Source organism: Oryzias latipes, chromosome 14 (genome assembly GCF_053564925.1).
Source record: "Oryzias latipes strain Hd-rR chromosome 14, Olatipes_Hd-rR_3.1".
In the NCBI taxonomy this organism is placed as follows: domain Eukaryota; kingdom Metazoa; phylum Chordata; class Actinopteri; order Beloniformes; family Adrianichthyidae; genus Oryzias; species Oryzias latipes.
Window position 1 is genome coordinate 7,760,511 of NC_136250.1, and position 26,990 is coordinate 7,787,500.

General features: G+C 38.7%; 1 protein-coding gene across 10 annotated transcripts in view; it reads right to left on the minus strand.

Annotated features, from left to right (window-relative positions):
* Positions 1-24,909, minus strand: part of LOC101170451 (nuclear receptor subfamily 3 group C member 1) — a 53,603-nt gene extending 28,694 nt beyond the window's left edge. For 2 of the 10 annotated variants that reach the window (XM_078930308.1, XM_078930306.1), the window contains exons 1-3: positions 24,435-24,825; positions 23,050-23,086; positions 21,882-22,963 (exon numbers count right to left, since the gene is read on the minus strand). In XM_078930308.1, coding sequence (XP_078786434.1) covers positions 21,882-22,963; positions 23,050-23,052 — 1,085 coding nt within the window. In that variant the 5' untranslated portion in view covers positions 23,053-23,086; positions 24,435-24,825. 10 annotated transcript variants of the gene reach the window in all.
* Positions 24,910-26,990: the final 2,081 nt, after the last annotated feature.

Below are 26,990 nucleotides of genomic sequence, written 5' to 3' on the forward strand. Positions count from 1 at the left end.
CAGGTTGCCACGACCTGGAGGCGGAAAGAGAGTTTCCTCAGAGACGCTATTAGGTGACGAGCAGTAAGCATGTCAACAAATGGCTAATGCAGACGCGAGGCTAGGAATGGGTTCTCCCCCATCTCCTTACGCTCACCTGTGTGGGAACACTTCGGCTTTGTTGTTAGCATCCATGAAGGAAAAAGACAATTGGTCAAGTCGAATGCCATGTGTTGACATTGTTACACAAAGATAGCGTACGCCACAGGTAACACATCCAATCTGTTAACGCACTTAAAACAGCATCACCTGACTGTAACTATCGGATCTACAAGAAAAGAAATGTGCATGATTTGATTTTTGTGCAAGTTAAAAATTTTTTTTTTTTCAGGTCAGTGATTAGTATCCAAAGTTTTTGGTTCCTGGCAGCTAATCGTTTTTCTTGTTGTATTAAGCAGATCACCCACATAGGTCAATTTTATGCATTGTTATGTAAAACCAATAAATGCATTTTGTAAGTAATTTCTTTCTGCCTTAGTTTTTCGTACCGAAAATAGATAGATAAAAAATGTATTAATCTCCCAAGAAAGAAATTCAGGTGTACGGCAGCAAACACACACAATAAATAACAATAAAACAATAGTTCATAAAATAGCAGTACATATCAGGCAGATTTGTTAAACAGCAGTACTGAACCAAAATTTACCGAACCGAGCCCTCTGAAATTCTGAACCTAACCGAATTGAGATGTTAGCGCATCGTTACACCCCTAGTCAATGGAGAAACAGAAGAAAAACCTCTTAACTGGATTTGTCTCTAAATGTAAGTACCAAAAAAGGATGGTTAATATTCTGAAAACATGAACTATAGCTTTATAAAAAAAGTACTTAGGGAATGACACATGCATTTAAAACAAGTTCTAGTTTTCTATGATCTTAGCAATATTATTTAGGCTGGTTTTACCCATATATTTTGCTTTTTATAAAAGTGTAACTGAAACTTATAGTATAGTATAGCAACCTTCATTAAACACATTTATTGTCATTGTGTGTTACATAAATGCGACAGCTAAATCCAAGAGTGAATGTTTCTTTTATGGTTTGACTGAAGGCTTCATACTTTGGGATACAAATTGCTTAGAACAGTTTATTTTATAAACAAAATCTAATAATAGAAAATGAAAAGAATTAAGGTATCATTTTAATGTCCAAGCAATAAAGCCTGTCCACCTCAAGAGCATCTGTGTGTCTGTGTGTGTGTGTGCGAAGAGAACCTTGAATTTCTCCCTGCAGATTCGATTTGCTGCTGGCACATTGTGTGTCTTAAATCAGATAGATGGCCAGGCCCTCAGGGTGCACAGCACCCATTTCCCCTGGTTCTCTTATGTAATTAGCTTTTGTTTGAGACTTTAATGCCTTAGCCCTCACAAATTATCCAGAAAAAAGGCCTCTCCTTCCTCTCTCCCCTCTCTCCATATCGACATGACTGAATAGAACATTTTTTTATTTCAGCAATCCACAGTTAATTACCTATAATGGCAATATTGTCACCATTACTTTCATCACTGCAATCATTTATCAAAATTACAACATTCAGATTGTTCACCTTCCATTTAGTTGCAATGATGCAGCAGAACGGAAATGCAGCTCTCAGGGTAGTTACATAGCCGTGAGCTTACCACAACAAAATAAGTATTTATCAGGCCCATAAGCATAAATCACTATGACGTCAACATCCAAATCCAGGAGAAAACTGCAATTGCAGTCTCCTGCTTAAGGGGAAAAAAAAGGAAAAATGTGAGAAATGATGAAGCTAAACACAAAATGCCGAGTTAGTATAAAACTGACGTAAAAGATGTCAGATAAGGTTGAGAAAGACACCCATTTGGTGGTGGTGGAAGTTTGAGATTACCATTTTGCATTTTTGACATTAAATAGTGTAATTTAACATAAAAGAACAGGTAAAGGCTAAAATATAGTTCATAAATATGGTAAGCTTAACAGATACTTTTGAGATATGTTACTAAGAAGGATAATACCAAGACTGACCAAAGCAAAATGGCAATAAATGCAATCTTCCTTGTGCATTGTGTGTTTAGGTGGGATTTGGATCATCAAGACTAGCCCACGGCGCTGCCAACCGGCAGAGAAATGGTGGTGGTGGTAGCGCTGTTTTCCTGATGGGACAAAAGGAAAACAGTGCAACCTTGCAAAGCAAAAGGGCAAAAGATTAACAAGGACGTGTGCAGCTGCTGCTGCAAAGAGCAGAAATGGGTGCATTTACATACGCCCACCACCTCTGTCTGCAAAACGTTTAATGGTATTACAGATGAATTGGGTTTAAATTAGGCAGTCAAAAGGTGATGGTATGAGTTCTTGGGCATAAGCGGGCAGCAACATCCAATTTAAAAGTAGAAATTGTTCAAATTTAACTACAAACTTGTATGTGTAAATATATATACCAGTACTTTGTTTTTTTTTTTAACTAGTGGGTTTTTCAGTTGCCTTCTTTTATTCTCTGCTGCTTATGACATATGCTAGACCAAAGCTTGCCCTTGGTGACCTTGCACAAATATACTGAGTGCTTTGGTGCAACATGATCATCCTGTCAAACTAGTTGCCCTGACAAACCCTTTGCAAAGATAATGACGGAGGTTTAACCAAAGTAGACAAACATGTTTGTTTCTTAGTAAATAGCACTATATGAATAAATAATGAATATAAGAAAATAGATAATGCCACCTGCTTGTACATTTTTTAAAACTGTAGATAAAACTAATACACACATTTATATTATATATAGATATACACACAGAATTCTGACAGTTAATGAAGAGAAATTTACGTGTTAAACTAAAGCATGTGATCCATGAGGCCAAAGCCTAAAAGGAGAAGTCAAACAAAAATGTAACTGCCACACATGGTGCAGGTTTTATTTGACCCATGAAGTGAGTTGTTGTTTCTTGTTTACAGTCATTCTAACTCTGAATCAAAAAAGAAAATAACCCCATTTGTCATTATCAAAGAATTGAACCAGGTTAAATTAATATTAAGGTTAAACACTGTTAGGCCAATCCAATCTGTAACACAAGACTCATCATTAGCCGAAATTTTTAACTACCGTATAAGAGTCAAAGAGCCACACCACGCACTGACCTGCCAATAATAATAATAATAATAATAATATTAATAATGGCTTAGATTTATCTGCACTTTTTCTTGGTGCTCAAAGCTCTCACATTGTGTCCATTATTCATTCACTCCTCATTCATACTTGGTGATGGTAGCTACTGATGTAGCCACAGCTGCCCTGGGACAGGCTGACAGAGGCGTGGCTGCCAGTTCACGCCTACGGCCCCTCAGACCATCACTGGGACAATCATAAACATTCACACACCAGTGGTGGTAAACTGGAGGCAGGGAGGGTGAAGTGTCTTGCCCAAGGACACAACGACAACTGGCTGGAGGGAGCGGGGATCGACCCCTTCGATCATTGGATGACACGCTCTACCTTCTGAGCCACTGCCGCCAAGACATACACACACAAACACGCAATTAAAGCCATATCATTTCCCATAACACACTCCCCTCCTTACAGTACAACAGCAAGTATTGCACTTGTGTTTATTTTAAGGAAAGTGCCCACCCTCAATACACACATCAAATGCAGCTTAGCCAGAGTTAACAGAGGTGACCCTGGAGGTCAGATACCCCCTCCACACACACACTCTCTCACTATCTGATTCTCTGCTCTGATACAAACAAGTACTCAGTGGCGTGCAGTGAGGTTGACGGCTGGTGAGGCACTGACTCCACTGAAGTCAGATTTATGATTATAAAAACTGAATATTTCACTATTTAACTGGTAATTCTTTATAACTCATCATTATTCCTCTTTCAATTACCTTTACACCAGCAAATACACAAACATCTGGACAGAGAATCCATCTGGTGTTTAAGTAATTCATATTCACAATAAACACATTAAATACATTACATTTCAGATGTGTGAAGCATAAATTTAATTTTGACCTTCAGTAAAAAACTGTTACTTTTCTAACTTATTTTTATTTTTTATTTTACAAACTAACAATTAACTATTTGCATAAATCTTCTGTATCTGAAATGAACAGCTGGGCTAAATTTCTATCAAACACGCCAGGTTCCCTTCTGCCATCGTCAGAGTCCGTCTCGTTGCCATGCAGCTCCTCATGAACGATGCCGGCTTTTCTGCACTTCGACAGAAGTGCAAGCAGACACGTCAGGTTAACCCAAGCTTCTACATTCTATTCACAAACTGTGACGTAAATCACCCGGTGCAGTAACCCAGTAAAAGGAGCAGAAGATGGACAACTTTTCATTGTAATCCGCCCGAAAGTTGCTACGGGACTGTAGTTCTCGCCTGGATGGAAAGATGGCCCCGTTTCATAAAACGAAAGCACCAAGACAGACCTCCTTGAAAATTTTCAGTTTTCATTTCCTCAGCAAGCATTACTGCCTTCAGTCAAGTCGGTCTCTGGCCACCTCTCTTTATTTCCGCGGAAACGCCGCTGCGTCATCTTGACTTGTCGGAGTGTGTTTTCCCGCTTCCTCCACTTGTGAACCATGGATTCATTTATCTTGAATTCTCTGCAGCTACTCAATTCCCATATTCCTCCATGTAGCTGATAACTTGCAGTTTGAAATGTGCTTCATAATCGTGTCTCTTTGCAGGCGGCATTTTCAGGGTTTCCAAAACGATGTTGTTCTGTATCATGCACACATCTGCACGTTTGTATTATTGGGGGGTGGGGGTGTCTCCTTTCATGTCCACACTACCCTCCTTACCGTACTCATGCTGTCCTCTCCTATGTCCTCTTTACCGAAGTAACGCAACAACACATTAGGTACACCGCACTATAGTTGTATGTTCGTGAAAATACGGTGTATAGAAAATATGGTAAGAGGCGAAGAGCCGCATTCTTATTGGCCAGGAGCCGCATGTTCGCCTCCTCTGGAGTTGTTTAAAGAATGTCAACAGTGGAGCCAAAGCTCTGGTGCTACAGGGTTAATTCTGCCAGCATCTAGTAGACTAAAGTTGGGATAGGTGGAACAATGCTGCATGGGTTAAAAAGATCGACAGCAACACCACACCACAGTTCAACGTTAAAGGAGATGCTACATCAACATGTGCATGAAGACTTTTGCTTGTCCCTGATCCCCTGGTGTTTTCTGCCAGCTGAAATTACTACTCAAATGAACTCATCACTCCCGAGGTCTTTTCATTTCCCCCCCATTTTAGAGCCTGCTGCTCGTTCCACCACATTATCTCTTAAGAAATGGTAAGTGTAGTCAGTCTTCACAGTTAGCGACAGAGCAAACTTAGTTATTTAACCTTTATTTAACCCTGGAAGGTCATTACGAATCTGTTCGCATCAACGGTTCCAAATCTTAGGAATAGGATCAGATCAGGTTTAAAAAAAAAACGAAAGAAAAGGAGGTGTGCCGATTCCTGAAAACTAAACAACACTTTTCAACATAACTAGATCACCACATAATGATTTCCAAGCAGCAGCTTTAACTTCTCTAAACCGTATGCTAGAGCCCTAAAACTATGAAACATCTGAGTCAGTGTTTGTCTACCACTTGAATGAACCCAGAGAGGGTGGAATGCTCTTCATCAGCCCGACCTAGAGCAGTGTAATTAAAAGCTTACCCAGATTACTCTAGCTATTGATCAAATCTCTGAAAATTCAAATTCACTCTGGTCTGCATTACTACAAATGTGAGTCAGATGTTCCCAAAAATCATCTGCCGCCAAGACAAAGCTTAACATTTATTACCTAAAACTTACAAAATAACTTCTGAAACGTTCAGGTTTGTTTAACAGAAACAAGATACACTCTGGATTTACTATACTGCAGTACTGTTGATGGAAAACAGACAGGGCTTCACTGCTGTAAACTTTGTATTCTGCCTAATGTGCTTCTTCTCTGGATTAGCATCATCTGCTCATCTGCTCTGTTTAAGATTACAAAACGTAGGCCTAATTACTATGTTTTTTGCAAAATTCCTGAAGGGCAAATAAAAGATCACACAAGGGTTTTGCCAATGTAGATCACGCAACTAGAACAACTTCACAAGACCCTTTTTCCTAAAAACATAAAGAGGGGTCACATCAAATCTGATATTTAACATTTTATTCAACCTAATACCATGTTGATACTAACTTAAGAAACGTCATTGGTTAGCCGGTAAAGGAAAACATGTTTTGTTATATACATGGTAATCAGTAATCCCTTAATACAAACAAATATTCAAATAATACATTTTAAATCCTAAGACTCAATCCTAAAACTGAAAGCACAGGTACAATATACTGTATCATGATAGGAACATTTAGTGCAATAAAACTTTCAAAGTAAATGATTTTCGCAGACAAGATGTTCTTAATGCTCCAAAAATTAAACAAACACATTTCGCTGAACATGTTCCTGGCTAAAATGCAGGAATAGAGAGCTGTAATGTTAAGCCTAATGTACTCTGACAAACACAATTTGCCATTTCGGTGCAAGAAGGAGACCGACAGACAGGAAAGAGCAATGAATCAGTGGGGAGATAGCACAAATGCTGAGAAGAGAGACGAAAATACTGAGAATGTTGGCAGTAATTAATATTTGAAGGCAGATTCCGAATAAAGAGGAGAAAAAAGGACGGGAGAAAGAACATTAAGCAAAGAAAAGGGGATAAATTCACATTCTGTTCAAATCTTTACATCATGGGGCGGCAGTGGATCAGGCTGTTGAGCGGGTCGGCCAGTGATCGAAGTGTCGACAGTTCAATTCCCTTTTGTCGCCGTGGGCAAGACACTTCACCCTCCACTGGTGTGTGAATGTGTATGAATGCCCCAGTGATGGTTAGAGGGCCCGTAGGCGCATACGGTCAGTCTGCCCCAGGGCAATTGAGGCTATATCAGTGGCTTACTATGACCAAGTATGAATGAGGAGTAAAAGAGTAATGGACACATTGTAAGCACTTTGTGCGTCTGGAAAAGCGCAGATAAATCCAATCCATTATTATGTTACATTTGAACATTTCTGAACTGTTTAACGATAGTGTTTTTTAATAGTGACACATGAAAATCGATAGTCAGATTTACTATACAGTAAAGGTTTTTTGTTTTGCAAAAACTTTTTTTTTTTGCATTAGTTTTCTGCTCTGCATTATCTAGCAGCTTTAGATTGCCTCAATAGGAAAATCCAAACTTAACTGTAATCAGCAAGTTAGGCTGCACAGTGGATTCATAACATTCAAACATGTGCTTCTCCAAATCTACAGAAACGTGATGCCAACTGAATGGTAACCAGCCAATATTTTGCATTTACTGCCATAACTGTTCATTTTTCCAACATCCACATGATACCCTTGCACGAAACTCTTGGTATAAACCAGCAACCCATCTTGTTTGGGCAGAATTTAATGTTTTGATTTAAATGTTATTAAAGATGTCCAAATATCGGCTTCCATATAGGATGTAAAAGTTATAAAACAAACAGATCACATTGAGCTTCAGCCAAAAATGAAACATGTAGTGTTTTCTGAAGTGCTACAGATTAAATGCAAACCCTAATGGTGTCTGAATAAAGATCCTGAAACTTATGCCGTAGTCACAACTGTCCTTGCAGGTGGATTCGTGCAAACCTGTAAGGGACACGTTAGCGGCCCACATGGAATTTTAAGATCGTAGACCGCTCCATTTGATCATAGAAAGAAAATATTTATATACATTTTTCTATGGGCATACCCCGAGCAACTGATCATAGCAAACACTTAAACATGTAGGAGTAAGATGGGATTCAGGCACGTGGTAAGGATATTTTCAACCCCCTCAAAACCTACAAGGAGCTGTTTAAGTACGTGCTAAAGCGTGCACCTCACTAACGACTAGTGTGGCGCAAAGACACCAACAGCATTACCCATACATCATAACTTTTTGCAACTAATATTATCCTTACGAATACTTCAAACTATAGCTACCAGGAGCAAGACAATGGTCCATTCCATTTTCATAACGTCCCTTGATGTGGCCGCACTAGACTCAAGGCAGGTGGAAAACACACCCAGACTCTCCTTAAAATGCAGCAGCTATTCTCTACAACCCTCCAAGGGCCTGGACAAGCCAATACATACTAAAATAAATAATTACAACAAATGAAGGACAGGTAAAACTGCAGCCATGAATTGTAAAAAAATATATATATAAAAGACATATGAAGATTACCTTTATGTTTTCACTGACATCTTCATTATTAATAAATGTTAGTTTGCATTGGCTGGTTTTAAATCCAAAGCCTCAGAAATAAAAAAATAATATAAGTACAACTTTGACAGGAAAAATGTTTTTTTCCGCAAAGCAATGGATATTCTCCAGAAGACGGATGCAAATCTATCAATATGACAGCTTGCTATGTACCAACTACCCACAAGCTGTCTGGTAGTTTTTGAAGAAAAACCACTCAATATTTTGCTACAGGAGAGGACTAACAGTATTTTTTCCCATTGACATTTCTGTTTGTTTCAACTGGTAACATTTCCTTTTACCCCAACATTTTAAGGAATGTAGAATCTATAGGCAGCAGACAGGAATGCTTTGGAAAATTCTAGAAAAGAGCACTTAGCAGCTTTGGAACAACGACACATTTTGAAAGGGTTGACAAACAGAGTAAAAAAAACCCATTATGAAACCATAACTTTCATGGTCTGATGAAACACAAAAACAAGGTCTAATAAAACTAACCCCTGTCTTTTTAAAGAAAGTAAACACTTGGTGCAAATGAAATGATAAAAAAGAAGCATAGAAAGTGATCTAACTATGCAGAGGAGAGGAGGAGAGAATGATAAAAAAAAGGAAGCAAATGTTGAAGTCATAGACAGACTTTGGCCTTTCTGAATATGAGGCCCATTTACAGTGGAGCTCCTTCTTTTTCAGCCTCGCCTGAACTTTTCTGGCTACAGTAGGAACAAGGAAAGGTTTTGTGTGTGAGACCAGAAATAAACTGGAAGGCGAAATGTATAAAAACAGTAAAACATACACTTTTAGATTTTCCAGGGCTTCTTTTTACATAATATATCAAGACAAAATGCACAAGTCCCAAACTGTGGTGGATTTGGCGACACACAAGCCTAAGCTTTTAGATGATTCATTTAAACCAACCATTCTTGTTACACCTCTTAAGAGTTTAACTTTGTTTTTATAGAAACAAAGCATTCGAGATTACCGCCAAAGGCTGGTTTTTTTTGTGCCCAAGGGTGGCTTGCCCAAGCCAAATACTTTCCACAAAAATGACAGAACTTTTTGTCTGTCAGCGGCAGATACAGTAACGCATTGAACATGACCAGGAGATGGGATTTCCCGTTTGAATCCCATGACTGGCTTCTGATGCCAGTTTAAATTTTCTACATCCATGCTGTGAAACTCTTTTTCATCATAATTTATCCAATCACCAAATCAAAAAACTTAACAACTAAAACACAAAAACAGCTAAATGTATATACAATCATTTCTCTTATTTTCAAAATGACACTGGTAACAAACAGCAAAATATCTACAATGATAAACCAATTTCAAAAGCGTTATAACTTGATGTACATTTGTTTGGAAACTGTTCAAAATTTGTAACTATTTTCAACAATTATGTTGTGCATGTCTTATCCTATATCTTCATTGACATTCACATAAAAAAAAAACGAAACTTAGCTAGAATCATCCAAAAACATTGCCCACCCGTAAAGCAACAGCATTATTTCTGTGGAAGCATAAACCTGTTGCTTTGGTGTAAATACAACTGAAGGAAAAAAAACTATTTTAACATAAAACAAACAGATCAACATCCTAGCAAAGAGCAGTTGCTTCAGTACAATTCCGTGAGGGTGCAAAACTCTCTGGAACAGATCACTTAGCACATAAAATAAAGATCCAAATCAGTAAGGAGAGAGTGTGTAAAAAGTTGCAATTGCAGTAAATGTCAAAAACTTAATTCACTGCAGGCAAGAACTGAACCTGTTTAACATGTTTGAAACGGGGTATGTGCGGCTCTTTTTCTCTCAAAACTCCTTTAAAGCTACAGCTACTTCTAAAAAACAAACCAAATGTAAACTCAGACCAAAAACTATTTGTCTGATGACAATTGGCTGTGTTGTGACAACTGTCAAGTCAACAAAACTGAAAATGCAGGCAAAAGAAGAAGAAAAACATGTAGGCAGCTTTCATAAGGTGTTCAACAAAATGGAAAACTTTAAAAATTGAAGAGAAACAAAAAGGAAGACCATTTGAAGTTATGAAAAGAGTGACTAAATAGGTGCTAATGTGGAACAGCAGTGATAGCAACTCTCCCATCTTCCTCCTCCAGGTCGGTCATGGCCTAAAACAACACCACAGACAGGGCCCTCCCCTCACTCAAGTCATATCACAACTCTAAACCTTAGCCTGAAAGGCTTGCTGTGCCTTTGTAGAGCCTTTCAATGGGGGAAAATCCTGGGAAAACATGTGGGGCAACAATTAGCACCGAGGGAAACGAAGTTGGGGGAAGGAAAGCGATTAACCCTGTTTTTGTTTTAAAGTTGCAATATAAAATGTCTACAAATAATGGATTCCTTATCAATCACACAAGCATTTTAAAAACCAACTATGTGATACAAGGTGGTGAAAAGATGTGAAAGGTCAGCGCAGATTCAACTGTATCAAGCAGATGTCTGAAGAGACAAACCTTGGATTTCACCTGCTAAGGCCTTGTAGAACATTTTGTTCTCAACACTCAAACTCAGAATAATTACACATATTTTTTTTCATCATAGGTATTCCTCAACTGAGAGATAAAATGGGGGGATCCAGAAAATCAGTCTGATTTTGAAAGAATTTCTTTGTAAATTACGGTGGGAAATACGTATTTAAATAAATTCTTTCAAGGTCATACAATGTGATTTTCTGGATTTTTTATTTTTTTGTCTCCCATAGTTGAGGAATACCCATGATAAAAAATACAGGTCTCTCTCATCTTTTTAAGTGGGAGAACTTTTACAATTAAATAATTTTTTGCTCCACTGTATGTATGGTGTCAAATTGTCCCAAAAATGCACCATTAGCTAAGCCCTAACCTGCATATAACCTTTTTCTTGCTCATTTAAGTTTTAATATAAACTTTTAACAGCAGCTCCATATCCATGTATTATAAATCAAGGAAAATAAAAAGACTTGTATGCCTCCACCACTGAAGTTAGTTTTTTTTTATAAGTAAAATGTTTTACAGGAGCCGAAATTTAATTTTTGTGTCACCAACAAAGTTGGCCAGTAGATTAAATTGAAAAAAATAAAAATCTACCGGCCAAAGATATTTTTAACTGGTGAAATTATTACCCTATTTTACACCATAAAGACTTACTTTAAAGCGACAACAATATGTTAAATGCAAATAGAGAGGAAGTCATGACATCATTAAAACATCAGAGAAAAACAACTTTGTTTCTTTCTTTTTTTTGGAAGAAACTAGGCCTGCACAATATACCGCAAATTTATCGTTATCGCAAAATCAAGCTGTGCAATATGTATACCGCAAAAGACGGCAAAAATCGCAATAAATGATTACCTTAAATGTGCTAAAACAAACTCATGGCAGCTTGAAATATTGAACAAATGAAATAAATCCCTTTATGCATTTAACCAATCAGAAGGACCCGTTTACGTTGTTGATCAATCAGATGAGCCCTTTTATGTTAGATGTTTGACTCCTACGTCAACAAGGGTCATTTGAAGTATAATGTTTAAACTGTTGCAGTGAAATGGAAATGATGTTTTTGTTTTTTTGGCTATTTGTTTATATACCGCAATTTATATCGTTATCGCAATATTAATTACCAATATCGCATATCGCGATATTTTGCGAGTTTTCCTCATATCGTGCAGCCCTAGAAGAAACCTTTGAAAGTAACTTCTTTATATTTCTAAATAAAGTCTTTGTTTTCTACTTTCGGAGGTTTCCACGCATTGATTTATTTTTTTTATTTTCTACCACAAATGAGTTGATTCTCTTTTTCTCTTTAAAACCCCTCTGCATCCCCCCACAAGCATCATTGCATCAGTGTCAGAGTGTATCCATTTTCCAACAACTCCGTTATCTCCAAATCAACATTTTTTACTAAACTTTTTGGTTGGTGCCAAGTCCAGCAGGTTTATCCTCCAGCCACATGTCCGGCTGCTAGAACAGAGGGAGGCAGAAGGGGTGTTTAGCTCGCATGCGCTTGTTTGCCCCGTAAACCGTAGAGGAGGAGCAATAAAGAAAAAGGGAAATTTACCAAAAGGAGAGCTAATAAACATGACTAATTTGATGGAAAGATTTACTCGCCACATGGCGAGTAAAAACATCTTTTACTCGACAAAGAGGATAAATTGCTCGCAACTGGCGAGTGGAGAGTGTTAATTTCGGACCCTGCTCACACCCCCTTAAAAATAGTAGATTGGCCTTAGCATTAGATTAACTATAAATAGAGGAGACCCAGACATGCTGGGCCTTCTATTTAAAAGATGACTGAACGGTGGTTGACAGACCAGCCATTATTTGCAGACAAGTAAGTGAATTCAACTAGCCAGGAGAGTACGGATCCATCTAATTAATGAAGGGCTGTCAAAGGTTTTAGAGGAAAACAAAATGTTTGTGCAACTATTATATTAATTTATCAAAGTACACCAAAATAAGCACTCTAATGGTATTTTTGTGTGTGAACCTTCTCTTTTGTTGGGTCTCTGCTTAAAAACTGATTTAATCTGGCAAAAATACTTAAAAAGAAAATACAATGACATCCAACCACTCCTCTATGTTGTATCACAAATGTGAAACACCAACAATCACCACTGACCAAATTGGCCACCATTCAGACATTTAAAATTCTGCTCACTTACATAGATAACCACTAGGGCTGAAACGATTCCTCGAGTTACTCGAGTTACTCGATTACAAAAATTCCTCGAGGCAAAACTCTGCAGCGAGCGAGGGGCGGGGGCTGGGACAGGCCTTTCGGCGGACCGCGAGGCTTCTTTAAGCATTGCAAAAATAACAAAAGCATTATTTTTACACGAAATATAAACAATGATAATGATCAAATATGTTTTCTGATTCTTTTATTTTTAATGGCCTTCCACTTTGGTGTTGTGCCACCCTTTCAAAGTCTTCTGCCCCCCCCATACAAAATGTTCTAGCTCCGCCACTTATTCAAGACCATCCTAAAAAACACCAAAGTAACATTTGCATCAGAGCGGATCTTTAAAATCAAATGCTTGTTCATTTTACAACCACATCATTTTGTTATGCAAGATTTGTTTTGGTTGTTCAAAAACACACACAGTTTTATCCGATTACTCGATTAATCGATCGATTAAGTGCTAGATTAATCGATTACAAAAAGAATCGATAGCTGCAGCCCTAATAACCACCCAAATAATATGGCCTTTGGGCTTCAGCCAATGCCAATAAGCAGCATATACTATCATTGGCGTATGAAAGGTTTCAGAAGCTTAATTTGAAAGAGGATTGGCAGTTAATAAGTGGCAAATTGGAAGTAAATGCTAGCATCATTTTGATACCAGTATACAATATTTATTCCAATTTCTCCTCAAAGCAGGAATTTACACAATTACCCAAGAGTTGTCTGATTCAGCTTCAGGGGGTGAATGTTTGTCCTTACATTTACTATAACCTTGCTTTAGTAAATCATTTACTGGCTAAAGGAAGCAGACTCAGCCTATGTCTTGCAGTAAAACCGATTATATAGCTAGTTGTACATCGGGCTCAAAATGCAGGCTTACATTTGATCAACATTTTGTTTGGTTTTACTTCTTATTTGATGGACAGTTTAACAGTCTACTTAACTTAAAGAGTCATTAATGTCATCTGACAAAAATAAGCCAAATCAAACTTTTGAAACAGAATTTATTTAAAAACAACCAAAAATGTATATGGCGTAAACTGTGGTTTTGTTGCTTTTTTTTCACATCTTGAAAAAATAATGATAATAATCCACTCTTTTCAAACCGCTAAAAAAAGGCGTACATTTTTTGACCATGCAACTGTACTTGTGTATATATTTTTTCATATTCTCCTGACCTCCTCCTTAATGCAAATTAAAAACAAATGAAAAACACTAGAATTGAAGATAATGAATAGTTGTAAATTATCACAGCAATGTGGTAGTTCTATATAACAGTATCTTGTTGCCATATTTGCATGATTTACAAGGTGTTAGCAGCACTAAAGGAATCTGAGAAAAGCAAAGTTTTATACTGTATATCTATTTCAGTATGTGAGAAACTCAGATCCTAACATTACCTTTAGAGGATCTGAAAAAGACCTAATCTGGGTCCTGTCTACATTTATATCTGCTTGATTAAAGTTGGTAAACAGGTTTATGGAACATAAAATCCACTAAATTATATACTGAGGTTTTACTGGACTGCAAAGCACATAACCTGAGCTTAATCAAAGCATGTTCCCACTTGATCTATAAAAAAATAAAAAATAAAACAAGTATAATAAAAACCCTCTACAAATTATATAACTTCATGGAAAAAGTGACAGATGGTAAGTAAGGATCTTAAAATCTAGATAAACCATGACACAACCACATTCTTTTATATTTAATCAGGGGGAAAAACAGGGAAAGCATTTATAGAAGAATAACAGCTTTAATTTTTTTTTGTAAATCAGCTGGGCAAGTGCTCATAAAGCCTAAACTGTTGGCAAGTCAGGACCTACATTTCAGCATACAATGCAAACAGAGCAAATGTCAGTCAAAGACATCATGTGGAAGAGTCAGACATGGATTAGAGTGAAAGTGGACTGCTTAGAGTTTTTTTTTTTTCCTTAGACAGAATATCATTAGTAAGAAGGAAACAACTCCACTCAACTTCCATACAAATCCAGACATGCTGGAGAATTTATGGACCTGCAGGGATACACAACAACTAAATTGAATAGGTTTTATTCCTCAACACCACTGACAAAATCTCAAACGTCCAAATGTATGTTTTTGTGCTTCGTTTTGAAATGAAGGCAAGGCATACAGAAGACTTAGTAGTGAGTAATCAGTAAAAATGTTGGATTCTAAAAGCATCATTAATCAAACTAGACATTACTCAAGAATGTGCCTCTTTAGCTTAAAGCACAAAACGCTGCAATTAAAAACCAGTTTAGCACCATGACTTGATTACTTCTCACTTCAAAGAGCCTGGTAGACTTTTGAGCCTCATGCAAGTCAACACCCACTGCTGTGAGACTAAGAATTTGTGCATGCTAACAAGGACGGGGATATATTTGCATGTTTTCCATCAAAATATGTCATTACTTTCACATCCCCACCCAACAACTTTCTATGGGAATAAACTTTAAAGTAGATTTCCTATAATGCGGTTTCACAAATATTATTATAATCTAATTTATATTATTTTGTTGTTGTTGTCATCATTTTCCATACAGTAATTTAAAAGGAGACCTACCTCAATAACAGTTCTATAACATACTTTTTTTTTTTTTTTTTCTTGACATCGTCACTAGCTTGCACCACAAAACAGCATTTTGTGGTGCCAGTTTCCTTCTTGCTTAAAAAAGCAGCTGTGATGCAATGTTACATGGCCTAAAAAACATGCATCATGTCCGTTGCCTATGCCCCTATGATTGCAAACCAACCTGCCATGAGTTTCTCTTCTTTAATTAATACAATTATCGATACAAAATAGTGAAAAAGGGTAGAATCCGCAGATTGAGCAAGCTACCACAGCCTTCAGATCCAACACTTCCTGCTTTCTGACTGAAATGTTGCCAAACATAACAGGCTTAATCCTCTGTTTATTAGGTACAGTGAATAAGTCCAACCATTGCTAATTTTATGCTCTTTCCAGGACGTTATCAGGTAACAGTTTAGAAAATGAATCCATCATGTGAACGCGGCAACAGAAGCCCTGGAGGCTTAGAGGTTACAAACACTTGCCATCGTTATTACCACACATACAGTTGTCCCAAGTTCACTTATGCCACTAAAGAAAGCAAAGCATCGAAATGATGAAAGGGGAAGTCAAAACACGCGTGCTTACAAAAACTTTGAGCTGTTCTGTCATTTCGGATGGATTACTAAGTTTACCACATTTTGCATCACTTCAGTTTTCACATGAAAATAAAGAAAGTAAATTACTTTTTGCTGAAACTAAAACAGGCATTATTTTTGTGTCACTGAAAATCAAAGTGTTCCAGGTCATTCAGTAGAGGTCAACAAAAAAGAAGGTTAAAAAAAAAAAGAATGAATCATATGATCAGATTTTTGCACAAATAAACATCGGTAATTCTTCCAACTTTAAATCTGAAGTACTGTAGCTGAAAATCCACAGCAAAACCAAAGCATCTAATAAAAAAAAAACGAACAGTCTGACCTGACATGTCCACCAAATTCAGATCAGAGGTCAATATGTTTGCTGTCAAATGGACTTACGCACTACTTTGCATTATGTATAACAAAAAGCATTTTTATTTTTTGGGTCAGTTTATAGATATTTTTTTCATGACTTGTAATTGCTTTACACATTTTCTTTTTTTGCTGGCAATAGGAAAATATAAAGACAACAGCTGGCTGTGTGCTCTCACTGCTTATGGGTTTGGTAATGTTTGCTATGATACTACATTCCATATTCTTAATGTTATCATTCAGATCCAGGGTGTGTGTGTCTGTGTGCACAGTCATGCACAATGTATGTTGCATTTCTTTACTAGAAAACTAGTCTAATTTCTAAGGTCCTTATCTGCAAAGTACACATTAGTACACACAAAGTACACATTAGAGCTGGTCAACAAAACTAGGCAGTAATGTGTTTAATGCCCAAAGTAAAACAATACTGCTCAATATGATTATTGTATAAAATTATAATTGAGAATCCTTTTGTTTGTTTGTTGACATCAAGTTGTTTCTTAAATGTACAAAACCAATTGTCTGCAATCTATTCTATTCCCCATGTGGCTGATTAAACAGGCTTTCATATGGGCAGTCCTAACATCAGTGTAAACAAGATGAGTGACACCACAACAGCCTTAAAAAAGAAACAGCTTGGGTGCTGAGAAGCCTCAACCCCCTTTGGATCTCTGAACTTCTGTGACCCTAACTAAAGCCAACTTCAAAGAATGAGCATAATAGGCCCCACAGAAGGAGAAGAGCCAAGGCAGACGAAGAAAAGACACAGTCAAGAAAGAAAAACCCTTGCTCACAAAAAAAATGATGAGGAAAAAGGCTCCGACCTCTGGTAGTACTTAAAGGATCTTTAAACAAATACAATAAGAAAATGTACATAAATAGGAGTTAACTGACATTCAGGAACATTATTTTTATTTCTTTATAGTGTTTTATTATTTTTTTTCAGTGGTTCCAATAAGCTTTAAGTCGAACAACAAAAAATGTTAAAGCCAAAATATTCAAGCCCTCAACTAAAAGCCAACCCACACATAATAACAAATAAACACAGACCATTAAGCAGGTACTTAAATGCAGTAATTCTGCTTGTAAACACTGTCTCCATTGTCTAGGAAAACATGGTTGTGAATGTGTATTAAAATTCTACTGTAGTTTATTCCAACACATACAAGACAGAAATCCCACTGCGGTTAGGACGAAGAAATGATTCAAACAGTATGACCACAGCACTAAGGCTGAATAACTTCTGGTCTGCTTCTGCTGGTCATCTTCTGCAGCACAACTTGCACTGCTAAAACCTACAGAACAGCAAAAACATTTTTAAAGTCATAGTAGGCCTGGGCGAAAAATCGATTGAATGACTTAATTCCAATTTTTTGTTACGGGCGATTTCAAAAATGACTAAATCAAGTTTTTGTGTAATAGCGCATTTTTGGCTCCCCAGAGCTTCCGTAGCGTTAGTTTCACATGGCGGTATGACAATAAACAAACAACAACATCATAGCACTGCGAAACAGCAAGCGACAACAACGGCTATTGGTGAGAATGGGAAGTTTGTTCCCAAGAAAGGAATAAAATCATCTGTTGTTTGGAACTGGTATGGGTTTACTGCCACAGACGTGGAGGAAGAGACCCCCCCACGCTGCTACATTTGCCTAAAGCCCACCACAGTCAAAGGCAGCAGCACCACAAACCTATTCCAACACCTGGGGAAACCTTTTATTACTGTTCTCCTTCACTCCGTAACACAAAACATGAAAACCCCAACACATGTGCACGCTCTCACTCATTGTCGCGCGCTCATTCCTCTTACACAAGCAGTGTGCTGACACACACACACACACATGCAGTCATTCTACAACACCTACATAGTTAGTTCATTAGTTAGATAGTTAGTAGTTAGTTGTTACTGTTATTTGTGCGTTGTAATTATTACTTGTACCGATATTCATTTGCGACGCGGCCGCCGGAAGATTTTGTGTTCGGCGGTGTTGACCGCAACTCCCGCTGCTTCATCAGCGCGGTGATCAAAAATCCCACACCATCACAGCTCTAGTTTATATCTTGTGGGACACAAAAAAAAAATGCGACTTCTCCAGTACAGATAGCAGAACCGCTGATGTCAGATCACCGAAGCGGTCGCTTTGCATATAGTCAATGGTACCAATATATACCGTGGGGAAGACGGGGTTTATTAATTTAATTAAAACCTTAGACCCCAGATATGAGCTGTATTGCTAATCCTTTAGAAAATGGTGCTACTCTCAAGGTGAATGTTTGTCTCCTTTTAGTCTAGACTACAAAGTGTGACTTAAAACACAGCTGGGACTTTGATTCCAAGAGTGTGTTCATTTATTTATTACTCATCTCAGAAATGGGGGTTACATTTGTCTTGCGTTTGATTAAAAAAAAAGGAAAATTTGCTTTTAGTTGTCTGCCGTTTGTACTTACTGCTTTCCATAAGTGGGGGGGGGAGGGATCGGAAATCTAATTTAAAAAAATAAAATCTGAGATTTTATTTTTAGGCCATATCGCCCAGCCCTAAGTCATAGTTAGTTTCATTAACAAGTTGTGTGTGTGTGTGTGGGGGGGGGGGGGGGTATGGCATGTGTGTGTGTGCAACTTTTGCATAAATCTGTGAAATGCAGAGAACTCCAAGAGGGTGATGTGGAAAAAATGTGACTGACAGTGCGAGGGAAAAGGGGCAGTGGAACACTGCAGCAAATCTGTACACGTGGCCAGTCGGTGCACACACGTGTGTGTACACACACGCAAACACACAGAGGGGCAGTTGTCAGTTCTATTATGGCGCACACACACAGACAAAGGCAGCACAGCAACAGAGAAATCTGACTGAACTTTGCACTATTCACACTCTTATTAGTAAAGAGGTTTAGTTTGACTCCAAAGGCGGGCATAAAGCAGCAACATGTGAAGTTAAACACCTACTTTACAAAAAACAAACAAGCAAAAAAGGATGCACTTTTGAGCTTTTTTACCCAAAAATGAACGTCCTCATATTTCAGTGGACATAAGCACTCGTGAGTCTATTTACATTTTAATTATGCAACAGGAAAGTTCAGCCAAGTAATGTGATGTATCCAGAATGTTTTTTGATTTATGATGAAACCTCCCAAAATACCGAAAGGGCAAGGCTTAGTTAAAAACAGTACTTGGCTGGAAGAGAAACACACTTTTCTTCACGATTAAAATAAAGAAGTTCATCCATATGTGCAACTTTTTGTGACATCTCTATTACAGACTTAGTATTTCCCCTATTGACCCGAAATGTAATATATATTCTTTCTTTCTTATTCACAGCTCAGCTGTGTTTGTCACATCGATTGTATATGAGAAGTGGACTGAGTGAGTGTGGCATCACCCATTTAAAACGGGTTTGCTTCCAGCTTCAGTCACCAATGTTTTGCGATACAGACACCTCTATGTTGGAGCCAGATAACATCAGTAAGCACTGATTGGTCCAAGTCAAACCTGGATCGACATTTCTACGGCGACCACTCACGCCAATCAAAAGTGAGCTTGTTGCATAATCCAGAGAACCGGTCAAACATTCGCAGCAAAACAACATACTCTTATCGAGGCATTGTCGTTGGCCAGTTTATAAATGGAAAAGCTTGAACAACAGAAAAAAGGGGGGAAAAAAATTTGTATTAGGAAAAACGTAATAAAGCGAGATAGTTCGTTCTGACAAAAAATGATAGCCGAGTAATTTCCTTAATAGAAGTCTATGGGATTTTGGCTTCCTGGAGCCAGCTGTACTTCATATTCCTTGATAATACTAAAAAAGAAAGATCCCATCTGCAAGAATTTTATTTAAACTTTTTAGCGTTTCAAAGGTTTGTCTTCGTATAATAATCTGAGAACCCCTGCAAGAAATCACAAACCCTGCTGATGCAACAAAGATCTTGCCAACAGGAAGTCAAATAAAACAAAAAATGGCAGTCTTTAGAAGAAGAAAATCTTGCTGGAGTTTACAAAAGGGCTGCAGAGCAGAGGGGTTTGCACATGTAAAAATAAAAATTACAAAAAAAAAAAAGAGATAGAGAAGATTAAAAAATACATAGTCAGCAGAAGTGCATAAATCTGACAGCAAGAAGCCAACGGTAGCTGAAGGCCTTGTAAATCTATCACTTGTCATTGAGCAGGCTGAGCAGAACACCTCATGGATTTTAAGAACTTAACTGAGTCGCAACGTTAGCCAGAACTGATCAAACACCATCTTGTAATCTGCCCTTTCAAACCACATGCAAGGCGGCTGTAAAAACTGAAAAATAAATCTCTCTTGCGCCGTTCCACTTCAGAGCTCCTCCAGTTATCAGAGAGTGGGTCTACGCTAAAACAAAGCTTGCTCAACAGATGCCTCACACAGGGCAGCACACACACTTATCTTTCTTGGAGGAGACTGTTTTTTCTCTTTCATTAAACAACACTCTTCATTCTCAGAATATGTACCAAATTTGACTTTTCCAATGAATCATGTCCTGTATGAAGACAGGTTTACGCAACTTCAAAATCTTCATTAAGAAGAAGAATTCTTTTCTGTACAGCACAATCGTGGAAAAACACCACATGGGAGGAGTTTGGACTGAACAGTGATTGATGAGTAAATGTGTTCAAGAACATTTTCCCAATCCTTCAACAAAAAACAAGAAAAAAATCAAGAAACTAAATATTGCAAACGCTTCCTTCAGGCTTCAGCATCCCTTCAGATGCAGTTGAGAAAACGTATGGTGTTCTCTGGAAACTCTTTTCAGTCAAGAAAATCTTCAGGACTCCTTTTCAACAAAGCAAACATTCCTCCTGACATATATGGTGTGCTATCTTTTCTAATAATTTTATACAATAATTTATGCATTCGCTTTACAATTAAACCTGTGGGATTCCTATAATGTGACAAAATGTGGATAAACTGAAGGAATGTGTGTCCTGCTTTGTCTATGTTTTGGAAGAGATAAGCAACAGTTGAATTTTACTATGGGGAGGGGTGCTTCCCTTACAAAAAAAAAAAAAAAAAAAAAAAAACTTAGAAAAACAAACATTTTCTTTCTGAAAATGGAACTGTGCAGAAAGATTCATGTTGAAATGAGAGTCCAGGAGAAAGATTTTGATGCCTTCCTTTGAATTCAAACAAGCACAGATATGTTTCAGGGAACAGCGCTGCAATAAAACATCTCAAACTAAACACGTGGAAAATGTTACTCAGACCAACAAGTGTCGTCTCGAGCAGCGCTGACTTACAGTACACGCTCTGAAAATCTGGCACGCCATTCCAGTCTCCACTTAAACACAGCAAATGCCTTCTACACCCAGAATTACAATCTCAATCATGACATGGTTGAGAGCAAATGTCAGATCTACCACAAGGACCAAATCAAAGAGACAAATGAAGTCAATCTAAACACTTACTTGGAAAAGCTGGCAGGGAAACCTGGCAAGCCTGAGGCAGAGGCCAGTCCATCACTGCTGCTGGGTTTTCCAGGTGACTCTCCGTAGCCTTTTCCCTCAATCCACCTCTCTCCCAGTAGGTTTGGGTATATGCCAAAAGGCTTCTGATCCTGCAGGGTGACCGTGGAGGGTGGACTGGCTCTGTAGGGGTAACCAGATCCAGCACCCATGCATACAGGTGAGGACAAGGAGCCTCCCCCTTCACCTCCGTGGAGGGAGCTCATGCCACTCTGGAGACACTGTGACTGGCAGTAACTGTCCTGCTTCTCCTGCTTGACCACCCCAGGGGTCCGAATGTGGATGAAGTCAGGATCCTTCTCCTCCTTGATGACGACACTTGAGAGAATTGGTTGAAGCTGCTGATGGTGAGTTTGAGGCTGCTGGTGCTGTGCCAGGTGGAGAGGAGGCTGCTGGTGTACTTGAGGGTGTTGCTGCTGCTCTGTGCCGTTTACACTGGTAAAGTTTGCTCCATTGCCCATGAGAGACTTTGTTTCCTTCAGCAAGCCACTAGGAGAATCAACGCTAGCACACTTGCTGTCTTGCAGGAAGGTATCCAATTGTGCCACCTCTGAATCCAACTCCAAGGCATTGATTTCGTCCAGCGAGCTTGTAAGGTCCAGGTCTCGCCAGATCTCTGCATCATCGATCAGGGGAGTACTGTTGCTATCCAAATCACACTGTCCACTGTAAGCTCCAAAGTCTTTATCCATATAAAACATCCCCTCCTGCTTGATGTGCTGTGAAAAAAGGTCAGGCAGAGGGAGGTTGCCCAGTACAGACCTGTCCGAAGCGCTGATGACACAGGTGGGTGCCTGCTTGGGATCGGAGATACTCTCGCTCACCAGCGTCAGGTTTTCCCCCATGCTGAATACATTCTGTTCTGATTTCTGCATTCTGATCAATTTATCTCCCTGTGCTTCAGAGCCCTCACATGGAATAGTATGCTCAGGAGGTTCAAAAAAGCCCCCAACCTCCCCCTGGCCTTTAGTTCCACCTTGTCCATTTGGGGCCACAGAACTGGAACCGGGCAGATGCATCGCGGACTGGAAGAGTAAATCAGATGAGTCACCAGTATCTCTGCATGCTTCGGGTCTTATCTCGCCATATGAAAGGCTGCCGCCTTGATTACCATTGAGCTTCAGTTCCCCTTGATCCATTTCTTCATTCTGAGAATGTCAGTGGGGAGGCAGAGACAAAAAGAAAGAAGAAAAAAAAGTCAAGCAAAGTACAACACAAAAAGCACTTAAGAGGAATAAACCGTAAAGTACATTAAAAAAACAGATTATACAAAGCAACAGGTGGCAACAGCTGCATGAAAAATGTCATGGAACAGTTCAACAGTACAATCCTCTTTTCTGCATTAACTGAGGCTATACTTTTCAAATCAAGTCATCTTGCCGTTGAAAAAAAGAAAGAAAAAAATGGACGAAGTAAAAACAGCAGCCATGATCAACAGACCCCTTGTACATCCACACTCAGGTGGATGATCTGAATCTGAAACAGTTAGAAGCACAAAAGAGAGACCATATAGCAATCAGACAGATTAATACTGTCCTAGGGGTATTTAATTGACTTTTTGGCTTCTTTTTTTTTTTTTTGCTAAACTAGCTAGAATTGACAGACAAGTCCAGGCATAACTTGCTTTGCAAGATTGCTCCTCTTACAGTTTGACATCTAAGAGATTAACCTACTCTGAGGCCTCTGGGCATTTGCTGCAGGCAAGGACAATCTGCCTCCGTGTGAGAGACGATGCAAATTCACAAATCAAAACTTTACAGCAAAATCAAAAATAAGAAAGCATAAAACTAGACTATTTAGTCAGGCTTCTAGTGTCGGTTAGAGTAGCCCCGCCGTGTTACCGCGGATGTGAACATAGTGGTTCAGCTGTGATCAGTCCGATCGGTTTCATTTAGTCAGCAGCTCATAGCGCCGATTTCTGTGAGCGGCGAGTCGCACTAAAGTCCTACAACAGCACTGGGGCGCTTTAGTAGTCTCATAATAAATGTTTTATGTGAATAAAAAAATTAGGCGACTTTATTTTACGGGTTGCGAACTTTAAACGGAACTAATTTTTCTTGTTTCACCAAATTAAATAATCCGCGAGTAGCGGTAAAGAAGCTGGTTACGTTTAAGCGGCTTTATTTTTTAAATGAGTTGTTTCAAAAGAGCTTAAATAAAATAAAAATATCCCCCGCCACCTTTAGTTTGCTTACAAAACTACTACAGAATTAGTGCAGCCTGTTGGCTAGCATGTGAAACTACACTTTCGCACCCACCAAAACTACAGCCAGGGGAACCGACTTACCACTGATAAGTTCGTATCTTCTTGCTAGCTGGAAACTCATATAAGATCGGTTCTCGTGTAGCGCGATATTTTATTTTTTAGACTGTACCATACGATAAGTCGCACTGTATAGACTAGAGGTCGCTTGTTGTCGGCCTACTACAGCCACCAGTTTTGTAAAATTCTGCAAAAACAGATAAGTCCCTCCACCTGAAAAAAGTAGAACCTACCTCACCTGTTGTGACAAAAACATGCACTCCGGGGGTTAGGTCATCTTCCGTCAGCCCAAGTTTCGGGAGGGCAAATAAAGTGAGAGGAATGACGCAATTTCCCTCATACGAAGACACTTCAAACACTTAAGCTAGGTTGTGAATTATTAGAGAATGCGCAGCGGTGCCCTTCTCCATTCCATACGGTTGGGAAACGGTCTCTGCGGTATTTCGAGCAACAATGTCGCTGCTGTGTCTGTGCGCCGTCTCGCGGATCCGTCAACAACTTTTCATGCGCGTCACCGGCAGAATTAAAAAAAAAAAAAAGTAATCGAAGAGTCAGTTGCTAGAGCTTCCCGGGATTAATCCGCGTTACTCGTCAGATCAGAGGCGCAGCGTTCGCTTCTTGCTCGCTAAAGCCATGAGTAAGTTAAAGTTATATAATACAGCAGCGGCGAAGTCAAGACAGGGCGTTCAGTTTGTGAAATTAGGTCAAGCTTCCGGAAGTAAGATCTTCATTTCTTCTTTGCATTTTCAAAATAAAACTTCTTCAGTGTTACATTGACACAGTGAGCCTTTGAAATACAAGTTATTTATGGAAAAAAAATTATACTTCACCTCGAGTTTTTATCATAGACCCGAACTGACTTTAAAATGTGGGATTTGTTTGTAAAAGAATAAAAGAGTGAGCTTTAATTTCGAATCAAACCGGAAATAGTTTATTTTTTATCTTTCTGCACAGAGCCACTTGACACAGCCGTTTGACACTTGGCGGTGAACGCCCCTTTGCCCAATGAAACGCTCTCTGTGTTGGGGAATCTGTCAAAGTGCGTCACCTCTAACCCCAGAGCCTGCTCCGAGCATTGGATTGCGGAGCAAGTTATTCGTAACCTGGGTTTGGATCGACAGTCACCAAACTAGGCGTGCCATGAAGGGAGCTATTTAGAGTTTGAGTATGTGCACGGTAGATGAAGTCAGTTTTCCCCCCTGATGATTCTGCTGTTTGAATTAGAAACCCCCGTTTACTATTTTAGTGTTGTGTTAACAATCAGGGGTGGGTTCCTGATATTGGTTTGCAAACTCCTCACTAAAGGAGACCTGGAATTGTTAAACATGTCATGTGAGACACGACACCTGCCCTTCATGACCCATTGTATTGTTTAGAGTTCACATGGTTTTTCTTACTAAACAAGAATGAGGAATGCCTGCAGCATCTGGACATCACAAACAAAGAAAGAAAAAAACCTGAGACCCGTGTATCACTAACGAACCGGTGAAGGAAATAGAAAACCAGATTTGATGGACAAGCAACATATGTTAAACCACATTCTTTTTTTGAGAGACGCTCTTCAAACAGTCGACTTGAGCGCTTTCAGGTTGTGTTATCTGTCTGGCCTCCAGTCCGCCTTCTCAACAATGTATGGATAGAATTAGTGAGCTCACTGTACTCTTTGTATTAGAGCTTTAGGAGGGGGTCAAAGGGCAAGCCGACAACTCTGGAAACCCGAAGCTTCAAGTCAATAGCTAACCTCACTGGTGGAAACTCCCTACATAGATAAGCAACTCGTGTACTGTATATGGTTTAGGTAATGCACTTATTTCACTGGGAAGATAATTTTGAGTACAGTATAATCCAAGGGAAAGGCAATTCATATTTTTAATTAAGCTTCTTGTTTTTCATCAAGTTTAGCATCAAAACGGTTAAAAATGCATTCGTCTGGAGTTTTTTTTATTTTGTGGAGTTCATTTTTTTGTTTTTTGTTTCAATGTGTTAAAAGGAGGGGGTGGATGCATACATTGTTTCATATCACTAAAATCCAATAAAAACAATTTAGAAAAAAAAAAGGAATTCGTCTGACTCTCCACACAACTCAGACAAAGCTTTTTAGTGTCCATTACTTCCATAAAGGTAAAAAATGTTGTTGGTTTTTTTTTTTTTGGGGGGGGGGGGGGGGGGGTAGAAAGATAATTGATAACAAATAATTTTACATGACCTCTGCAAAAGAAAAACATAATAAGTACAAAGCATTGATGTTAACTGATGGAGAAGAAGAATCTTTTTTCTTTTGCCAAATGCTCATCTGAATTTTCAGCTGTAACTTTGACTAAGAAAGATCCATTAAAACAATCCTTTTTTTTTTACGTGTCCTGTCCAACAGCTGAGCAGACAGATGAGATCTGAAAGCTTCTTGCGTTGGATATATTTTTACTGTTACAATAGGGGTTATGAAATGTTTGATACACTAGGTGTATATTTAAAAAACCCCTTTTGTAATTTAGGCTAAACTTTATTCATCTAACTCAAATCTGTAACAGTCTTTTGTTGGACCGGATGGAAAAGAAAAGAAGGGAAGAAGAGAGAGCCGGGGGGTGGGGGTGGGATTAAAGAGGAGGGGAGGGTAGAACCGTGAAGCAGCATAAGACAACAAGTTGCTGGATGTTGACAATCATTACAGTCAGGTTTATAAGTGATAGAAATCTAAATGGGGGCGGGGTCTGTCCACACACACACCTAAATGCCACAAACATGCCTGTGGGTTCCAACAATGCCCACATGCAAAACATGTCAACATGTTC